This window comes from Colletes gigas, unplaced genomic scaffold (assembly GCF_013123115.1).
Source record: "Colletes gigas isolate AHSC1104 unplaced genomic scaffold, ASM1312311v1 Colletes_gigas_Sc00003, whole genome shotgun sequence".
In the NCBI taxonomy this organism is placed as follows: domain Eukaryota; kingdom Metazoa; phylum Arthropoda; class Insecta; order Hymenoptera; family Colletidae; genus Colletes; species Colletes gigas.
In genome coordinates this window covers 9,139,625-9,161,154 of record NW_025106632.1, presented here as the reverse complement: position 1 = coordinate 9,161,154, position 21,530 = coordinate 9,139,625, and the positions used below count along the sequence as shown (strand labels likewise).

The 21,530-nt window shown below is 39.0% G+C and overlaps 3 protein-coding genes across 6 annotated transcripts in view; 1 reads left to right on the top strand and 2 right to left on the bottom strand.

Annotated features, from left to right (window-relative positions):
- The window catches only part of LOC122404807 (cysteine protease ATG4D), a 42,398-nt gene extending 35,305 nt beyond the window's left edge, over positions 1–7,093 (top strand). The window contains exons 1-6 of one of the 4 annotated variants that reach the window (XM_043409047.1): positions 4,273–4,988; positions 5,330–5,458; positions 5,531–5,878; positions 6,030–6,311; positions 6,408–6,808; positions 6,896–7,093. In XM_043409047.1, coding sequence (XP_043264982.1) covers positions 4,817–4,988; positions 5,330–5,458; positions 5,531–5,878; positions 6,030–6,311; positions 6,408–6,808; positions 6,896–7,081 — 1,518 coding nt within the window. In that variant the 5' untranslated portion in view covers positions 4,273–4,816 and the 3' untranslated portion in view covers positions 7,082–7,093. Of the gene's footprint in view, positions 1–4,272; positions 4,989–5,185; positions 5,459–5,530; positions 5,879–6,029; positions 6,312–6,407; positions 6,809–6,895 lie in introns of those variants that run through there. The other 3 variants (XM_043409046.1, XM_043409048.1, XM_043409049.1) reach the window with 3 other exon arrangements.
- Positions 7,094–8,869: 1,776 nt separating this feature from the next.
- Positions 8,870–11,380, bottom strand: LOC122404811 (GTP:AMP phosphotransferase AK3, mitochondrial). Its single transcript, XM_043409052.1, has 4 exons — positions 10,793–11,380; positions 9,549–9,668; positions 9,269–9,441; positions 8,870–9,090 (listed from the first exon to the last, which is right to left on the bottom strand). Exons 1-4 carry the CDS (start codon positions 10,959–10,961, stop codon positions 8,881–8,883), a joined length of 672 nt encoding a protein of 223 aa, XP_043264987.1. The 5' UTR covers positions 10,962–11,380; the 3' UTR covers positions 8,870–8,880.
- A 34-nt stretch (positions 11,381–11,414) lies between these two features.
- On the bottom strand, positions 11,415–15,802 carry LOC122404810 (inactive selenide, water dikinase-like protein). The gene is made up of 6 exons (XM_043409051.1): positions 15,224–15,802; positions 14,111–14,215; positions 13,671–13,932; positions 13,406–13,596; positions 13,091–13,335; positions 11,415–12,872 (listed from the first exon to the last, which is right to left on the bottom strand). Exons 1-6 carry the CDS (start codon positions 15,507–15,509, stop codon positions 12,720–12,722), a joined length of 1,242 nt encoding a protein of 413 aa, XP_043264986.1. The 5' UTR covers positions 15,510–15,802; the 3' UTR covers positions 11,415–12,719.
- Positions 15,803–21,530: the final 5,728 nt, after the last annotated feature.

Here is a 21,530-nt window from a genome sequence, read left to right as displayed (position 1 = left end):
ACGAAAGGGTCCGACGCGGTGTTTGCAGTTTCGAAAGGGCGTAGATCATTCTTCTCGCGGAACATCGGAAGTTTGCAACGTCGAGTGGAAACTAAACTTGGGCTGGCGAGCAACAGCGGAGCATAGTAAGTTCAGCGCGGTACCGTGTCTGCGCCGGTTAAAATTCAATTGCTTAGTGTGCACGGATCGGCGAGAATCCGTCGAAAATGTCCAGCTTCGCGCGGATATTAAATTCTCATTTTCGCGGAACGGGTTCGACCGACCGCGTCGAGTTTCCCTTTTCGAGATCTCATTTCGTTCCCCCGCGAACTTTGCCAATCTTTCTCGACTTCTTTCGCGGGAGCGGTTTTTTTAGTGGTGCGAGGCCGCGAGCAGCTGTGCTCGAGTATTAATCAATCGTTCCACGGCTAGCCGAGTTTCGCGAGTTTGTTTTAACTTACCCGTACTTATTCATACATACCTAGCCCCTTTTTGCTAAAAATTTCGAGAAACCATTTATTTTCCTTCCGGTTACCTTGCCCGTTCCACCATTCGCGATTTATCGCAAATGACCTGTTAAACTCCCGGAATCCGCTAAACGTTTCATTTATCGACGACGAAACTTCAATATTATGTTTGGAACTACGACCATAATCGATTAAGAGAATTGAGAAAATACATTTGGAACAGTCCCTTAAATCGGTAAAAATACTTTGAATACATTCCTTATTAGTCCTTGGTTTCCCTTAACACGGAACGGATCAACCGCGTTGTAGGAGGGTTAGTAGTTTAATTAAAGGCGATTTAAAGAGTCCTAGACTAGCAGGTCCTTGTCCAGAAAGCTCTTCAATTATACTTGCCCAAGAACGACCGAGTAACAAGACGGACTTTTAATTTGCGGTGTTGCGTCAATGTTTCAGCGGCCGGAAGTAAGGTCGATTTATCGATTCTGTCGGCTAATATCGCGCAAAGCTGCCCGAGTTTCCTCGTTTGGCGAGTCATGCATATTTGCACGGTCTCTCGGTCCGCGAGCAGAAATATAACGCGACTTAATGAGTGCTTCTCCCCGATAGAAATTATCAGGTGTGCAATAACGATGTTCGTACGAATGCCAGGCCCACGAACAATTCCGTGAAGATCGCTCGATCTCAGCCTAAGAAATCGCCAAGTGCCTTAAACCTCGGGTTATTCGATCTGTTGTCCCTTTTCCGACAATGAGATCCATTCTCGTGTCTTACGCGAGTTATTTGCAACGAGATCCTCCGTGGATCGTTCGCAATTCGTTCTGATCCTCTTAAGGTATGCCCAGACCTAAAACGAACATCAACAAACACGAACTATAACTTTTCTTTATTTTCGTTATAAAAGGGTCCTTATCTAATATAAAACAAACTTATGATACTTTCTAAATGCAAAAATAGGAAGACACCCATGTTTTATTGTAATCGTAAATTACTATTTAGAAACTACGTTTGGATATCGATGCCAACAATTCTGATACTGATTGGTTTATTGTCGTGCGGTACTCGCTTTTTAAATGAACCTGTGTCCGAGAAACGTTCGTGTATTCTCTGAAACGTTCTCTTGCCTGGCAGATGCCTATTGAGGAAACGATTCGCGTACAGACGTATTGCTTCGACTGAACTACAATCGGCACATCCATAGATCAAACGCATGTCTCCCATTTCCTGGTTTCAATACTTATTCATTTTGTCTTCTAACGTGTAACTAATTAATGAATTATCGAGGGCAGATATGTACACAGTCTTGCAATTACAATTACTTACAGTTACAAAGTTATAATTTTATTTCTGTAGATATCTTGACTCTCTACTCTTTTCATTCCTGAACTGCTTTCTCAACGCTGGTTTATTATATCCATATTCCAGCAGACCGTAAAATGTTTTTCGCTTTCTCTATGACGAGGCGATTATATTGGCGGATAAACGCTTCTAAATGAATTTTTAATGCAGGGGCCAGCTGATGTCGAGATGTCGAGTCCAGCTCGACTTAGGGCCGCAAAGGGTTAAGGGGTTATGAAGGAAAATTCCTGGCTGGCGGTAAAATCCAATGAAAAATTAGAGAAAGCAGTAGGTTGGAATTGTAGGACTCCAGGGAGCAGTTTGCTTAACGTCATGTTTTACCTCTTGGCTGTTGCATTAGACAGACTTAACTTATCTCCTATTAGAGTACATCCTGCAGAATAAGGTCATTTGGGACTCAAGAAAAGGGAAATACTCGAAACAGGATAGAAATTGCGCGATTAATAAAAGTAAAAGTGGTGTACACCACTTTGAGTCGAGGAGGACATCGACCCTAACCGCCGTGTTGCGGCTATGGTCGGATCGAAATCAATTTGCCGCTCAAGGCCACCGACAAGTTATTCCCACTATACTGTTTGGCCTACGCTAACCAATTCTGTGCATCGAGCAACCTACGATTACGCATAACACGCTTTCTTACGAAATAGTGGAAAACAAGTCGTTTTAAATTCAATGGTATAGCGTTTGAACCAATTATTTATTAAGAAAACAAATATGTTACCCTATTTGAAAAATCCAAGGCGACCTTGATTTCGTCATGAAAAGACCTATTTTCGAAATTTGTATTGTCGTCATCCGTTGTCCGCTCGATATCAATAACTTTTTTACCAGATTAAAAATGTTGCCTCGCGTTACAGAGCCCTGTATGATTACCAAAAATCCCTTCGTGTTTCCTTGGAAGGGACATCCGAGTTAGCTAGATTTACGGGTATCCCCTCGGAGAGAACAACCGGGTGCAAAGGGTTAATTGTCCCCCTCGATGATCGAACGAGAGCTGATCTCTGGACGGTGCAAATCGTCAACTTCGAGGAAGGAAGGATCCCAAGGAGAAAGCGTGACTCGTTAATGTCCTTATTCGAGTCGTGCACCTTGATTACGTCGGTCCGTCGATATTCTTGCATGACCTAATTTCCGTCTTCCACCCCTCTGTTCCAGCCCACCGCCTGTTCCCTCCCACCGCCCGAGGAGACAACAGCGGGTTATACTTATTGCACAAATAATTATCCCCGGCTATGCGTGTCCCTTTGTTGATTTTCCAGCTTCGTCGAACCGGCTTTTATTAGCGGCGTACATGCACCTACACTTAGGCGCGTACGCGTAGCGGAGTTAACTTTAGGGAAACATCCCCTCTCTTGCCTACCTTCTCCCTCCCTCCTTTCCCTCTGGTCCCACGGAGATTTACCCTGGAGCTTTTCAATACACCTGCCGGCGGCTATTGTTAATGCAACACAGCCAGGAGAGAGATTATTGTCCTGACAGGCAGGCCGTTCCATTTCCTTCCATCAATCTTCCTCTTCGGGTTACTAGCGCGATGACGCCCGGCGACGCCGAGGCCGATTCATATTTTGCAACGGCTCGACGACGACGACAACGGGCACAATGCGAAATTTAGAACGAGCGCGAACGTGGTAATCAATGAGGTAAGCCGGGATCCGCGTACCTCATTGGTTATTCCGCAACAAGACGCGCATGACAGTTCCCCTTTATTTCTCTCTTTCGCACTCGTGCGCGCGCGCATGCTCTTCCTCGTTGTCTCTTCCTTCGCCTCCCCTCCTCGCGTCACTCTTTTCCCTTTCAGACCGTTTTTCACCCCCTCCCTCCTCCGACCTTCGCGACAAAAGTGTATTATTGCGCCACAACGAAAGGGGATAATGTACCCCGGTTGCGCTCTGTTATTTCCCCATTAATCCTGCTCTTCCAGCGGACCGGCGCGGCCGCGAATTTTATTTCGGCTGTTAATCAATTAAGGCTCGCCAAGTTCGGGATGGGGACAGCCCGAAGAGAACCGCGGGATCTTTGCGCAACGATCTATCGTGCAAATTTTTGTCAAGAGCGGGGAATTTCGACCGAGAACTTTTAATTAATAATTTTGAATAACTTAAACAGACTCCGGGGCTGCTCGCTTTTTATCGGACTCGTTGCCGTGGGATTTTTAATTCCGGGTGAAAGCCGCACCGCGTTTGTTAGCCTCTCCACGGAAACGGTATTAATTAATGGAATGGCGATCCACTTTAAAAACTACTCGAGATCCGTTCCATAGTACTGTAATATGGACGATTAAACAAATTATGAATTCTATTTAGCGATATTATTATTATATTCGTAGACATCACGACGTCGATTATTAAATATTTCGGGAGAGCAACTTTTGAAACAACTTTCTTTATACGGATGAAACGAAGCTATCGTCATCGGTGCACTAACTCGTAAACTCGAGATTTCACGATTACTCAGTGCATACGATAGAAAAGAATATCGAAAGACAGTGCAATTATCGCGTATCGTTCGAAGAAAGTAAATAGGAAATAAAAAATATTGATTAGTTTGTTTTATTTGTTTGCACGATTAAAAGCTCCTCGAGTGTGTGTGCACTGCGATAAGATACGACCGTTTCGAAATCAGATCCGATGATTAACGTAATCCGTGCGTGCCAACGCTGCACTTGCGTGCATTCGTATGGTGCACGAATTCACCGTCAGGGGACGGTAGCGGCGATTTTAACAGGCGCTTTAAATTTCACGCGACGCGTCTTTGTAAACACGCGTCCTTTTCTGTCGGCGGAGACAGCTACTCGGAACGTTTCTTTAAACCTATTTTCGACTGTTTGCTGTCCCGTTTCCTGTCGGTTGCCTCTCTCATTCGCGAGTGGTCGTGCGTCCTTAAAGGAACACACCACTTTTAGAGTGTCATACGGAACTGGTATTTCACTTGGAGAAAATGAAATGTTCGGTTGTCAGTTAGGCTTAATTCTATTGTAATGGGCTTTCTACGAAGCTCGGTGCGTACATCGTCCGATGCATAATCGTGTTAGATTGTTCTGCGAACAATATTGTCCGGAATCGTTTTTGTTCGTGTTCGAAAATGTAATTCTTGTTTTCGCGCGGTGCATAAATGTCATTTTCACATTTTCTAAAATGTACTTATTGGGGATGAATGGACAAGTGCAGCCCTCCAGGGAGAGGTTAGGTAAGTATCAGGTTTAACAGTAAATTGATTGTGCACGAGAGTTCTTGGAAAATTCATTTTTCACTTTCTCTAACTTCACTGTTTATAGACGCGTGGAACGATGACTCGTTTCTGTTAGTCATACCGACCTCGCTGCTGATCTTCGAATTATCGTTTAACGGCGACACTTAATCCTTTGTTTGATTTCCAAATGCTAGGAGGAGAGGCTTTTTTCGTTTAATAGGACGTACATTTAGAAGCTTTAAATACACCCAATATATTAACGTATCAAAGATTACTTTGATTCTTAGGGGGTTTTAGTAACAGTACAATAGGATTGTTATCTGGAATGATTGCTACAGACCGTGTCCCAAACATACAACTAGCAGCCACAAACAATGAGTTACCCGTGGACGATTTCAGTGTTGCAACAGAGGTTGACAGCAAAGTGAAAACAAAATTATTGTCTATGTGGAATAACGTCAAATATGGTTAGTGGTAATGGAAAATCTATGGCTCCTTTCTATTGCAAGAATCATTATTTAGATTTAATTTGCTCAAAGGCTGGATCATTAAGATGGCAAAACCAAACTTCTCAAAAGAATCTCCAGTATGCTTGCTTGGCAAAATTTATCGTAAGAAGCCAGAAGAATTTTTAGAAAAGGCTTCAGAAGCAGAGAAAGCAATAGACACGGGAAGCGAGATATCTCTGGCTATGGATGCTATCAGTTTTGAAGATGGTATAGAGGAATTTAAGAAAGACTTTACGTCCCGTCTATGGTTGACATACAGGAGAGAGTTTCCTATTTTAAATGGATCTACATTCAGCACAGACTGCGGTTGGGGTTGTATGCTACGCAGCGGCCAGATGATGTTGGCACAAGCGCTGGTCTGCCATTTTCTCGGGCGAGGCACTTATTTTCTTTTTTAAATTTAGCAATAAGTACACAATATGTTCATTCACAATTACCATAGTATCTATTATCTGTCTATAGCTTTGTAGTCATTATTATGTACATATAGTGTATTCTTTATTTACGATACAATATTTTTTTTGTACAGAATGGCAGTGGCATCCAGATCAACTGATACAAACAGAACAACAAAAATTAGACGAATTTAATCACAGACAAATTATAAAATCGTTTGGAGACTTACCTGAACGCATATCACCGTTTTCCATACATGCGCTCGTATCCCTGGGTGCACTGTCGGGAAAACGTGCAGGAGATTGGTATGGACCCTCCTCTGTTGCTCATCTCTTATGCCAAGCAGTAGAACATGCAGCAGAACATCATTCAGTATTCAGTAACTTAGCTGTTTATGTTGCTCAAGATTGTGCAGGTGAAAGTCAAATTATTTATATTTTAACCAAATAATGTTATTAAACAAGTATTTAATTATATACTTATGGTTTTGGTCTATACTATTTTCTTACAGTTTATCTGCAAGATGTAGAAAATGTGTGTCAGATGCCTGATGGCAAATGGAAATCTCTAATACTTTTTGTACCTTTAAGACTTGGTGCTGACAAGTTAAATCCAGTCTATACGTCTTGTTTAACACACTTATTAACGTTAGATACCTGTATTGGAGTTATTGGCGGTCGACCTAGGCATTCGCTTTATTTCATTGGTTTCCAGGAAGATAAATTAATCAATCTAGATCCGCACTATTGCCAGGAAACGGTCGACGTATCAAAAGACAATTTTCCCTTGACGAGTTTTCATTGTACCTCGCCAAGGAAAATGTTGATATCGAAAATGGATCCTAGTTGTTGCGTAGGATTTTATTTTCATAACAAAATACATTTCACAAATTTTATGGAGATTGCTCCCTCCGTACGTATAATGGTTTTTCATAATGATAATTCTCGATCGTATTGCAAACAGATTAGAAGTTTACCGAGTGCGTTCTTGATATTTCAGTATTTGGTGCCAGAAGATGAAAAAGTCGACTATCCGATGTTTTTATTCTGCGAAGGCAGCAGAAATGATCTCCATCAAAAATTCGACATTGCAGAAAACATAATTCCTACTACTACCTCTTTTACAGGTAACGAGACATACGATGATGATCTTGACGAGTGCGAAGAATTTGAACTGCTTCAGTGAAATGTTTGTCACTGACAGTTCAATATTTCTTGAGTACTTAAAGACACTCATTGATAGTTCTCGGAGAAGAATGATAATAATACATTAATCAGAATTCTCCGTTCATTCGTCCACATATGTACAAGGAAAAAAAAACCAATCGACAACTTTAGTAGATGCAGAACTTCGCGTAATATTAGATAGTTGAATATTACTTGATAAAATGAATTTGTGCAGCAAAATGAATTTTAAGATCTTAACCTGTCCTTTGAACGGCACGGATTAGCGCATCGAATATTTTCCATTCGTGATAAAAACAAAGTATATAAACTTTAAAAGCGTTATCATCAATACATAATTCTGTGAACATAAATTAATGCTGCTTTTGTACTTAGATATGTTATTGCACAATTCTTTTCCCCCTTTGTTTCTTGATCTCAAAAATGATTGCCTTTAATGATCGTTAGAAATTAATTTAGCGTACGATTTACAAATTACTTCAAGAAGGTATTTATTTGACGCGTGTTCAATAATGATCGCATCAAGACTTGCGTAGATCGTAAGTTGACGATTTTGCTATGAAGAGTAATTTTTATAAACATTTCTCGATTCCTCAAGGGGATGTTCCTGACATAACTTATTTTGTAACGGAACAACATAAGATTCCTTGCAACATGCGACATGACCAATTTTCATTTCGTCGTTAGATCGAACGTGTGCGCGTTTCGTATATCGAACTATACCTACCTTTAATAACATCTAAGCCTGAATTAATTTAATAACGAAATCTTAAGTTATTTATTTATTTACTCTATTAGTCCTTGCCATTGACGACTATATTGAACTTATAATAAGTTCTTGCGCATTATCGCGCTTTATCACTGCGCACGACATAACGTTTTATGTTATGAAAGAGAAAAATATGCTATTAACAAAACGTACGCAATATTAAGTTACTGGTATTACTTAATTTTTGAGAGAGAAAAAAATGTGAGCATGATATATAATGTATATTATACTCATATTGTTAAAGGTCTGTACACAATTAAAAATTGTTAAAATTCTTATATCGGTACAGTTAAAAATAAACATGGAAAGACGTATAAGAATTATCTTTTAATGTTTATTTCCTCTTTATAATCGTGGATGCTTGTAATTTTCTCTATAACAATATAAACAGAATACATACATACCGAATACTTAATACACTTGCACTATGTAAGTTCAAGTAATGTCTTCTGCCAAATCAAAATCGGCTTTTAACATCATTGATCCCTATACTATATACAACACTCATCCTATACATATATGATTTCTATAAAACGATGATGAATTAAATTCATCACTAACTTATACTATAAATCGATGTATTTACGACGAATAGTTTTCTTGTGGATTATTGTCCAATTATTTGTTTTCGTACGATTACAAAATAATAATCTCAGTGAATCTAATACGACAATATTCTTATAAGGAGTGTATCTAAATAAAAAAGTTAAGATACAGAATCATATACGATGAAAGGAGTGTTCATAAAGCAAGTCAAAATTGTACATACAGGCTGGAAAACTTTGTACTGTATCGATAAGAAATGTTCAAATTATTTTGCAATTATTACAGATATATAAAAATTACAGAAAAATATATTGTAAACCTCTCCCATATTTTGTAATATATTTATCTAGATATGTGCGTATGCAAAACAGTTCTGCTAAAGTCTTATTGGAAGCATGTAAATTGTTATCAGCTATTCGAATCAACAATTGTTTTAACATTTGTTAGTTTTTTTTTTTAAAACAATTGCGTTCTAGTACTTATAATTAGGACATGAATTCTGTGATGGCATTTTTAACATGCGGCCACATCTCATCAGTAGTGTTACCTTGGAAACTTTTTAATATCCCAATATCTTCATAGAACTTTAAAATAGGTGTATTTTCCTTCGAGTATCTTGCTAATCTCTCCTTTACAATGTCCACCTTGTCATCATCTCTTTTACATAGAGGCTCACCAGTTACATCATCCTTACCCTATTTTAAAATCAAAATCAATTAGTGCTTTAACAGTTACAATTTTCGTCTTACTGATAATACAGAAATATGATTAAGAAAGAAAGAGAATTTTAATTGGACTTTACTTGTTACCAATTTCTCACAAGTATTCTGAATAGATTAACACTAAACTTTTACTTCCTTCTGTTCAACTTACCGGCACTTTCGGACTGTTGAACCCGATGTTGTAAACCCTTCCACTGGGCAAATGAACCCACCTGTTTTCCACGCGATTTAAAATCACCGAAACAGGCACGTCAAGGTAGAGGACAAGATTCACCGGAGAAGTTTTTTGTAGTTTTTCCGCTTGCAGTAACGTTCTCGGAAATCCTGTACCAATGCCAACTATTTATTCAAATTTAGTTGCTAGCGCGTCGTTGTTGCATGTTCACGGTCAAAACAAGATGTTGAAATTACAATTTTAACTCGTCACTTACCATCCAGTAACCAATTTTTGTCTCCTACTAACTCGATTTCTTTTTTTATCATCGAGATCATTACATCGTCGGGAACGAATTTACCAGACAGCACGTAACTCGAGACCACTTTACCCAATTCTGTACATTATTAAAAAATGTCTTCGATTATTGTTCCATCTCCATCATAACTCTTTACTGGTTAATATTTCGCCCGAATTTTAAAATGAACAATACGAGTTATACTTAAGAAGCTTGTAAAAACCGATATAGAAATGACATCTGTGTTTTAAGTATAAATAGTATCGAAATTAGGTTGTGCAATTAAGCAAAGTTCCTTAATGAATAAAATCTAATGTTGATTGTATTGCATTGTTTATGAATAGGGTCGATGACGAAATAAATTGATAAGTACATCCTATAAAATATAATAATATCAGAAACGAGAATAGGGGGACAATCTAATCACGTCCGATTAATCATCTCCGCGATACAGAGGCTTTTTAACGGTACATTTTAATTTGATGCATATTAAATGAAAATCCATGAATTTTGGACCGCTTATCTTATTTAACTTTGCAACGGTATATGCAGATTTTAATGTTGAAAATAATTTAAGTTACCGCGGTAGATTTCCTTTACAAAAATTGTTAAAATTGCTGGACTAATATAAATACTTAAAACATATATATTAATCGAAATGATTTCGACATTGGTCATAAGCATATAATTCAATTAAAGCAACACAAGTGTATTTATTCTTACGCATCAAATTGATTTTCCACGCGTATGTATATCGTTAACATTTATAGCTTGAAACGATACGAAAATTGAAAGGAATCGATACGATTAACGTACGATACTAGTTTTATTTCACGCAATTAAATTTTGAAACACGTATAAACAAAGATATAATCATAACCGAATTAATTTTATACCTCGCGATTAAATTTTTATCATGAATCTGGATATAACTTTTGCTTTCGAAACGGTGTTGCAACACGTATAAGCAGAGTCATAACCTGACCAAAGAATATCGAGAAATCGAGCTTTCGGCTGTGATTCGTGGAACAATATTTCCCAAAGTGAATATTCAAGCTCGAAACTGTACATTTAAAATCCTGAAAATGTTTTTCACGATATTAGTTTTGAAAACAATGGTACTCGGCAGTAGCATTGTCGAAGGTCAGTTACAGTAACGTTAATCCCGCGTATTCCTTAAGACGATTTACAAAAAATAAACGATTGAAGATTTCTGCACGTACCGGTTTTATTTGTCATATGAAGTCGTAATTTGTCGCCGCTAGATATGTGAGCCACCTTAAAGTGTTCAACAATTCGAGCTGACATAGTGCCCTTGCCAGATGCGGGGGCACCCAATATCACGGCCCTGAAGGCCGCAGCCTTGGAGCACCACGTGGATAGTGCTACCATTAAATCGTCACTTTGAAAAAAAATCGAAACAGAAGTTAAAAATACGTTAGACGTTCAACTCTCTTCCCTTTCGTTACTTTTCTCTTCAACGAGCACCGATTGCACGAGAATGCTACAGGAACTATCTGTGCAGAGAGAAAATATATCGGCCGATCTAGTGGTTGACCTGTGAACCGCGATTGCACGACCAGTTATCGAGACGCCTACCAAACGATCGACCAATGAATGAAGGGATCTAGTTTTTTATGTCTATCATATTGGTTGACTTGGGATAAGTTTTGAGATCGAACGCATGCATATATCATATGATGTAAACTATCAGTAATATTTCGTAATTTTACGAATCGACGCGAAATATTATACTCGAGACGGATACGATACACTAAAATTTATAGAGGATAAAATGACGATAACAACGCAAACTTTATTGACAAAGTAGTACTTTATTCATATGAAAAAGTAATGCAACATTAGGGCCTGTGCTCAAATTCTTGTATTTGTTTTCTTTTTGCCTTTCAAAAGCGTATATAACGAGAGAACTAGAGAAGGCCTTATTTTCATTCAGATATCTTACGCGTCCTACGTAACAAGAGATCAAAATTACAAATTATGAAAATCTTGTTGGCGTCGGGCGCCTGTCATTGCGTACTACGGGGTAGTAATGTCCCTGTTTACAAATTTGTATCTATAGTATTGTATGATTTTCTATATGTTTCCCTATTAATCCGTGGATTAAAGTAATGTACATTACATTGTTAAAATCTTTCGTGATGTTGTATACCCCCTTAAAATATATTTATAGACCTTTGTAATCACGAGCTATCATTTGTGTACCTTAATTAACATTCTTTATCAACACTAAGCATCCAAATGTCACTCAACGTATTGCAAGTTGAAGTTTAGTCTGAGCCTACTCTTATACATACTTGGTTTTAATCCTTTGCCGACGAAGGGTATTGTACGGGGACATGAGGTTTCTCTGTAAATCCGTTAACGTCAGCCTACGGTATCATTGATTTCATCGAATAAAGGCTGTTTATGGAAATTGTATATACTACAGCAATTAAACAACATATTCGCTGATTTAAAGAGAAAATGTGTCCCTATATGGCAGGCATAATCATGGAGTTCTTTGAGCGGCTCGTTACACTTTTCTGTACCGTTGCCAAAAAAAAAAATCCTATATTTTTTTCTTTTCTGTTGGTCACTCTGATATTCTCTAGAATTTAATTCGAATATGCCTGCTGTACAAGGTCCGTTGACTGCAAAGGTTTAATCCTTAGAAAGACTATACCTAAACTCCTTGTTTTTTTTATTTTCATTGCTTGCCCATGGTTTTCATCGCGAATCGTTTAAAGCGTTCAGTTGTTGGAAAGACTAGTAAGAACATTTTACAGACGTTTTCACTAGTGACATTTCCTCGACTTTTGACAATAAGGGAACAAGAGAGAAACGTTTACCTTCCTGGGGCAGGATTTTAGATTAAACTTTGATAAAGATAACACAAAATTATAAGTCGTTATATCTCGCGTCTTTAACGCATCGAACGAAACTAAAACTGCTATGAAATGCATTTATCGGTATTTTGTATCTAGTGAGAAAGAGACGTAAAATTCATTAACTCTTCATCATATTGTGCACATGTAAGTGTTTTGAACTTGTATGTAGAGTGTCCTGCATATGTAAATGCGTGTTGCCTGTGATATTCTTTAAATGCATGAAAGTGAATAAAAGGGTAAGCGGAGATCTTCAACCCTTTTACCAAAGTTCCCCGTCTTTTTCTTTAGCTGGAACTTCTATTACTCGCGGTTTATCGATTATCCTTGCCGTACGATTTCCTTTCTCAACGATACCAATAATCCAGGCTTGATAACCTTCTTGTTTTTCAATATCCTTACAATACGCTGCAGCCTGAAAATGAGTTGCGAATCGTTAATTTCTCGATATAAAATAATAAAATCAACATAAATGCGTGTAAGAGATTCGACGTCACCGAAATGCTAAAACTGCACATCAGCATGGAATTCTCTAGTTTTTCTTCCTGCCATTCTTTAGAGTACTCGGCGATATATAAAATACTCTACTGTATTAGCAGGATCTATTGGTCTAACATCTATATTGCTACAAACCTGTTCTCTGGGTAGACAAATAAGCAATCCACCGCTGGTTTCTGCAGAGTGGCCTTGGAGGAGTTGAAACATATTACCACACGCCTTTGCAACAGCTGCCATCTTAGCAACAACGGGTAAATTATGAATAACAAATGAAACTTCGTTTTTCTGGTGTTTGGCCAGATTTTGTGCGTGTCCTAGGAGACCGAACCCGGTGACATCTGTTGCTCCATGCGCGTTGTATTTATGCATTAATCTGGCCGCTGTTATACGAACGAGAAATCAATTCTAACGTATAAATTTTAATTATCTAAAATGCAATTGAACACTTGCCTATTCTATTGAGCCTGGCCATACTGTCCATCGCTCTCTGATAAGCTTTTCTCACGTCGTCTTCGCTGACCACGAGTTTGATTCTGTTCCAACGATCCGGTTGGTCCAACCACTGGTGAGCATTAACAGCAACTTGAGTTCCAAGTGGTTTTGTTAGAACAAGAACATCGCCAACAACTGCATTATCTGGCCTGGACAGAAAATAAATCATTATTTGAAGATACACGGGTACGTACGTAAATATAACACACGTAAAAATGCATACACAATATATTCGTTCGGTTGGCAAACGGTAGAAGCAACGCCGCCTATCGTACACCAAGGATTAACAACCGTTTGACCTCCCGTCACCGTTGTTCCAGCTTCCAAGGCTGAATCTTTAAACCCTCTCATGATCAAAGGTACAACAACGTCCCGTTCCTTCTCGGTCATTTTTGTACTGACTCCCAGTAACATTAACATATTGTCGCACTCCGTGACTCCCATAGCGTACAAGTCGCTGATAACATTAGCGCATGCAATTTTACCTGGAAAAGTACTCCAATAGCAGTGGTCAAACAGGATGCCATACAATAAATTTTATCCTTAACAAAGGAAACGTGAACATTATTTGGACTGCTGAACTTGTATAGATACAGAGATACAAGTTGCAGCTGGAAGAATAGAAAATTTCTTTGTTAAAATACAACATTATCTATATCTTACCCATCATGTAAGGATCATCGACTAGCGGGTAGAAGAAATCTGTTGTTTGCACCAAACTGAGCCCGCCGTGCCTCAGTGGAGTCACGGAGGAATCCATACCAATGCCTGAAATACACAATACGCATTAGTTACCTGTAGCTGAACATTCTCAACCTTTAATCTTTTACAGAAGAAACAAAGTTGCGATCTATATTTTGAGTATATGGGAATCGTACGGTGAAACTAATTATTTTTTGTATTATTTGGTTCTTGGCATGATTCTATGGACTTACAGCTAGAATTGGCCAAATTTTATTCTCAATAACGAATAAAAATATTAGATTCTATTTATATTTCATTTGTAAATTAGAGTCGATCGATAAATTTCTGTTTATATTCGTTAGTAACGAATAAAATTTACCCAACTCTGCTTCCAGCACACGGGTAAAACGAAAATTTGTTTTGGCGCGCAAAAAGTTTAATATCCGACAATGACACGTTGCGAATTAATTAGTACGTTATAAATGAAATCGTTCGACAAGGTGTTAATTGTAATCAAGCGATAGACAATATGAAAGATTTACATTTTCATTGAATCGTATTTATTTTTGTATATCGTATAAAATAGCAGCGTCATATACGTATTTTGATTAAGCTGTTGAATCTAAAGAAGTTGAGAACACTTGTATTTCCGGTGGCGTGGGAGAAATCTGGCGGGAGGCGACTAAATACATGGCTACCGACACAATAGGGCAGACTATCGGAACATTGGCACCCTGTTGTCGTTCGAAGGATTATTTATTTACAGCCACATTCTTGTACCAAGCTACGATTTCTCCCGACTATCATATTCGTATATAAATTTGAACAAATATTGTCCGCACGTTGTTCCGGATTACCACTAGACGCAATAAAACGTGACTAGAAAATACTGGAAGAACGCACGAAACAGTTTCAAATACGATTTCTCACGTTGTCGGGGAAAAATTTCGGAAGACAATTTGTAGGAAAAAAATTTGAATAATACACGCGATTGGAAAAAATCGGCGAAGAAAAGAGACGCGCCATAAAATCAAACATGTCGGCGTGGAAAGGTGTCCACGGTACACGCGCGCAATAAACTAATTTACTCACCGATGCGTGGAATGGCCATGTGCATAAAATGGGCATGTTCATGATCTTGTGCGCTACCATCGTCGGCCTGTAGTCCCTCGAGGAGTTTCCCAAGAACCTCCTGAGGGACTTTACACCCTCATCCTTTCAGGTCGGCGAACCGCGTAAGGCGGAAAGTCGCGTCTAGATCATGTGCCACGGGGTCAAATGGCCTACGCAACGCCAAGGCGTTCGGATTTCCACCGAGCTCTAGCTGGGCCACGGCCAGGGCGTCTTGGCTGACCTGGGTTCCCTGTAGCTCCGCCATCACGCTAAAACTCAACTAGAATCGAACGAACCGGGTACGCGACGCGTTTCGCGGCCCTGCGACAACGATTCTCCTCCGACGGCTTCTCAGATTCCTGCGCGATATTCACAACCAGCGGGTTCTCACGCTTGACGGCCGCGCTCTCTGTGCCCACACAGTTGCGATACCGAATCGACGAATGCCGCCGACAGACAGCCACTGGCCCGGTAACACGAACTCGTCGCGAACGGGAATTATACTTTGCACCGGCGTCGACTACTTGGGATCGTACGTGCTGACAAAATGGACGCACCTCCAGCTTTCACGGAATCGGAAGAACGCGCAAGGCCACCGAGAGCCCCCACGATGTCCCTTCCGTGGCGTTGCCAACTTCTTATTGGTTCTTTCGTATCGGCGCATGTGTGTTCGTCGTTTGGAGCTCAGGTACGTCGCTAGGGGCACGATTCTCCCGCGCTCCGTATAGCCATACCCGGACCTTCTCGTGTCGCGGACCGATGCGACAAGTGTGCTTTGTGTCCTGTATACGCTTTACTCTCGATAAGTTCAACCTCCGAGCGGCAATATTTCTTTTTACTTTTCCGTTTGAATAATGATCCTCGACAACCGGCGAGACGTCTGGCCGGTTTAAACTTTACTTACCTCGAGCCGGAATCAACGTTCGACGAATATTTCGGCGAAAATGAAAAATTTCATTCGTACGTGGGAAAACACAAATTGCATTTAACGATTCGAGATTAGTTGGATAGTTTCCGTTGTTGATCCACCTAAAAATTAAAGTTTTCTTTGGAGATTTGATCGAGAAGATCCGTGTTAATTGTAATAATCGTCGAAATTAACGATTCGAAAGAAAATGTAAGATACCAATATTTTGGATATACGCCAATGAAAGTACAATCTGATTTAAAATTCTCTCGTACCTCGTTGAAGTATAGGCAGCATTTTTGAGTGTCTATCTACTCACGAATAGTTTTCTTGTTTTGTATACACATGGATCTTTGATCATTCTCGTAAGAATTATTATTCTATCAAGTATATTTTAACCGCTTAACGCTTTTATCCAAGTATGATGGGCTATATACATATTGCATTTTTCGGTTAATCCGAGTAAAGCTGGGCATTTAAAGGTATAACTAATATAAAAACAAATAAATAATAATTAAAAACTACATAGTATATTTTTATTGTATTTTTATCAACTCAAAGAATACGTTAGGTGATTAAACGTGCCATAATCGAGCGAAGCTTTCTATGTAAAACATATGTACGTACACAGAGATTACAGTAAATAATACTCCGAATAGGAACAATCATATTTTACTCGAATTGATCCGAGTTCGTAAGGTAACAATTTATCCAGAAAAGCTCTGCGTGTATAGTGTGTATACTATAATAAGTGTAAAAGTGTGTTCAAAATACTTGAAGGTGTGATTCTATTGTTTCCTTACCGGAAATAGCCAAACTTTTTGTCGCAAAGCACACTCGATTTTCATTAGTTTCTTCCGGTGACTCGAACGTGCCGCGTTGTTTTCGTCTACCAATCAACGCCTTTCAGTGGTTCTCAACTGTAACGAGATTATAGTTAGGCACAACATTAAAACATTTTATTTTTTCTTATGAAAGTAAGACATTCGTGTCATCCGGTCGTGAATTACATTTTGTTTGATTTTGACTTTGTCTCGAGTCGTCTGAAATGCTTGCTGCAGATGGCCCCAAGGTTCTTCCATTTCTTATTGCATTCTGCCGCGACGTGCGAAACGTGCGAGCATTTCGAATGCGTTCGAATTTTTGCAGAAACCATTGCGGCATGCCTAGACTTCAAACGATCCTTGTCAGATGCGATCACCTCTGTCGTCATCGGTTTTCCACATTTTGTTTCGCACGACTTTAATAAGTGGTCGTTCCAACCGAGATCATATACTAAATTTCACCCTTTTATCGTGATTACGTTTAAAATAATTGACGATCGTTACGTTCAATTATAATTCTTACCGTTCCGGTAGCGCTGCGGTCTTATTTTTCTCTGGATTGATAATGTCGCATGCGACACGATAACGGTAATAAGCTACGTAGCTCCCCAAGCCATTTGACGCGAAAATGCATTGGAATCATGGTCACAGACAAGGTATACGAGTAGATCTTTCACCCAATGTATTTTTTCGGACCATTTTTATAGGGGTCTCGAAAACCCATTACCATTTTCGTGTCATTCGCAACGTTACCAACAGATTCAGAAATGAATTTTAGTCCCTTCCATAGTCAACTCACATGTTCTTACGCATACACAACAGCTGTCTGCCCATCAATGCTAATTCAATGAATAATTTCTCAACTGACCGGCATTCATGAGAAGAGGCCGCTAAAATCAGCTCCGAATTTTCAGGTCGGTATGGCAGTCAGATTCGGCCGCGAAAGTCCATAAGGTGAAAAGTCTACTCGTATACCTCGTTTGTGGTAATTATATTTAAAATAATTGACAGTCGGTAAATTCAATTCTAATTCCTGCAGTTTCATTAGCGTTGCGGTCTTATTCTGTCCGGGATTGGTAACGTCGCATGTGACATGTAAATGATAATGAATTGGATTGGTTTATTTACTTTCTATGTAATCTGTGATGATAGGTCTAATCTTTATCTAGTTCGTAATGAAAAATCTATTCTGTACCTCGTCTGTGGTACAATAATCAGTTTGTGATCATACAATTACATATTATCCGACGAGTGGATCGCCAGCAATTCACACTGACCACCAACAGAGTTCTTATAATTTCTACTAATTCTCGCAAGTTCGTATTCCCAATTCTTTATACATACAAATGATATCTTAAACAAAAATCATATTATAATTTTATATATATATATATATATGTATATTTTAGTAATTACCATATAATATTTAATGTTATTCAATAATAGTACTTAAATTAAATGTACTTATAAAGTAAATAAATGAGTAAGTAAAAGAAACTTGATGAATTAATTCTTTCCAAGAAATCCAACATTGTAAGAAGTTATAGAAATTATAAAAGTCGATAAATATGATTCGGTTAAAGTTTTATGGATCCCAAACAATTTTAACTAGTAAATAACACAATTTTTTAAACAAATTTATTTATTCTATAAAGCTACATTTCTTTTGTACCTCACACTATCACAACACTGTTCCTAAACCCTCGAATGCTTCAAAATTCACATATCAATTCATTGCTCGAAGCACACATAACACTAGCATTGTGGACAATTAAAGAAGTTTTATCACATTGAAACCATTCTCGCAGATCGGCGTTATCGCAATCACTGCATCCTGCTATTGTATTCAGTACAAAAAGAGTTTCTTCTATATCTGTCATAATATTATTTTTCACCTTTTCTCGTAAAGTGTCTACAAAATAGCTCTTTCTTTTTTAATGTATTATTAAAGCGATATGTCGGTAAGTATTACGATCTTTTCGTCGTTTCGTGTTTGAGACACACATACAATTAACAACAATGAAAACGGCATGAAAAGGGAGATCGCGTCGATGATCGGAAGAATGTTCGCTCGAACGTTGCGTGGTATTTCGACCATTCAATGGCATGGTCGGACGAAGGCTGGATTTTGAAGACGAAGTCAGAAATAAAATGATGAAATTTACAATGACAGTTCCTGCATAAAATCAGACAACAATAACACTTTGTATTCAGTGCTACGATACTTGTAATTCAATTGAACGGATCCTCGAAGGTCGAACCAAGGAAGACGCTATCGAAAAATAAAGAAAACTGAAAACAAAGATAGCGATAGGAAGGATTGAGCATTATGTATGGGCGACGTAACGTAACGTAAAAGCTATGCGTTAATTGTAATCGCATCTTGGTGACGGCATTTTTCAGAAGCAATGCTTTTCCTTCAACATCTCATCGTCTGATCAAGCACTTTTTTAATTCATGAAACCTGTCCTTTTCGGGTTCAAATAAACACGATTAATTTCATACATACGATTCTAAGTTACAAACAATATCTTTTAAAAGTAAAATGGAGATTGTTGTTTCTATAGATCGATACTTGAGTGTTTATATTTTTTGCTCGTTTATATCATTTCTTTCTATATTTTTTATTTAATTTCACTAATACTTTTAAAACAATAATAAAAGTTGCGTTTCGATAAGATGCTTGTGATTGTTTTCTCAAGTATGATCGGACGCAAACTTGAAGTAACTCCAAATTCCTAATCTAAAGTTTTTAATGTCTCGATGGTTATCGATCGTAAAAACTTTAATGGTTAATGGTACCCGAATATTATATAAAGTAGCTATGCCAGAAAAAAAATTAAAAAGGAAGCTCGAAGTTGTAACGCCGTTACAGGAGAATCCCCCCTTAAGTTCGGGGTCTGAAAACCCGTGAAATCGAGACGTTTCGTAGACGTTAAGAACGACAATCGGTTTGCGATCGTCCGTTAGCAGATTTTCTATTCTATTTCTGCGACTGGTGCTAGTATGCAAAAACCGTTCGGCTACCTCGGTTATATGATTAATTAGGATTGCAAAACGTCGCGGTACGTTATAATGCGAAGACCGGGGGAAGGTCGAGTGCTCGGCCTTGGAGCCCTCGCACGGGGAACGTGGCGCGGAGATACGGGCTCGAATGTTATTCGTACGAAACCGTCCCCACGATACACTTTTACACTTGACGGCCGGTTTCACGTAGTTTCGGTAATCGTGCGGATGTCTCCTGCCCGTGTGCCGCTAGATACACGCTTTTTAAAAACAAAGTCAGCGACACTTTTGCGGAGTTAACGCGAAGCTGGCGATAATACGTGCGTCCGCGACGGATACGTGCACACCACGAACGGTGATCACGAGTCCGTCGAGTGATTCCGTTGTTGTCTGTCGTGAACATTGGAAGCCTTTGAATTCGTCAAATCTGCGGGACGCGTGCTGCTCACGAGAATCGATACAAGCCAATTAAAGGCAGCGGGGGAATTATTAAAAACGACGGCCCGTTGTACGAGGGGACGGAGATAAAAGCCAGTGATGAAACCGCGGGTAAATTTCACGATACACGGGTTATTCCTTGCGACACGGATTGTTCGAACGAATCGCGTACGCGTACGCGTTCGCGCGGTGGGCGCGCGCACGCGGCGTCCATCGACGAATTCTTCCGATGCGTCGTCCGGGCATAAATTGAAAACCACGACGAGATACGACGCCAGATAAGATCCGAGTTTATTGGAAACGCGAAACCATCCGTTGGAATACGAATTTACATAGTAATATTCCACGCGATTTCACGCCGCGCGTGATAAGAAGCGCGGTCGAAAAACGCCGGAGATAAAAACACCGACGGATACGTGGAAAATCGCGCAGAAGGCGGGCACGGTTTCTCGATCGTCGTTCACCTGCGCGATCGAACGATCCACGTTAAAATTTCGCTAGAAATTGGGTCGTTTAAAATCTCGAAACCTTTCGTTACTTTGACGAGTTATTTAATTAGCCGTTTTATGTGTTAACGAGTCGTAATGTCAATCTTCAATTTCGTGATAATTTTATCATCTACCGAACTGGAATCCTAGCTTAACTTTTTCCTGGTTCGACCGCTGGAAGCCGATTCTCACGCATACCCCCTACTTTTTCAGCAAAAACTACTTGTATATTTTAAAATTAAATTGTTAAATTTTGTGGTTGTTGAACATTTTGAAAATGTTGAGTTTCGTATTACTGCAATTTTGTGAGAACGGAAATTTTACAATCGAATTATGCGTCAACAGATTCGGTATACTTGTGACGACATAATGCAAGTGTTCAAATTTCGGTTCGCGTAGGAAAATTACACGAATTTCACCTTTTCTGCATTGTACGCTTTAATCGATAAGGAATCCACGTGTACAGGACCTTACAAACAAACAAATAGTGCTTGACTGATAAGAAACATCACTCGAATGTAGAACATAGATTTTTTTGAAACTTTACGTATAGATAAAGCATTGTCTATTTCTTTATTGACAGAAGTGAAAAATACCCTTAATTTTGTGGATGAAATAACAAT

Bases quoted from the DNA above. Each gene is read 5' to 3' on its own strand.
- LOC122404811 (XM_043409052.1), bottom strand. From the start codon at position 10,961: ATGGTAGCACTATCCACGTGGTGCTCCAAGGCTGCGGCCTTCAGGGCC. The intron at 9,669-10,792 runs GTACGTGCAGAA...AATAATGTACAG, and splicing joins TCATATGACAAATAAAACCG to AATTGGGTAAAGTGGTCTCG. The intron at 9,091-9,268 runs GTAAGTTGAACA...ATTTTAAAATAG, and splicing joins TCAACAGTCCGAAAGTGCCG to GGTAAGGATGATGTAACTGG.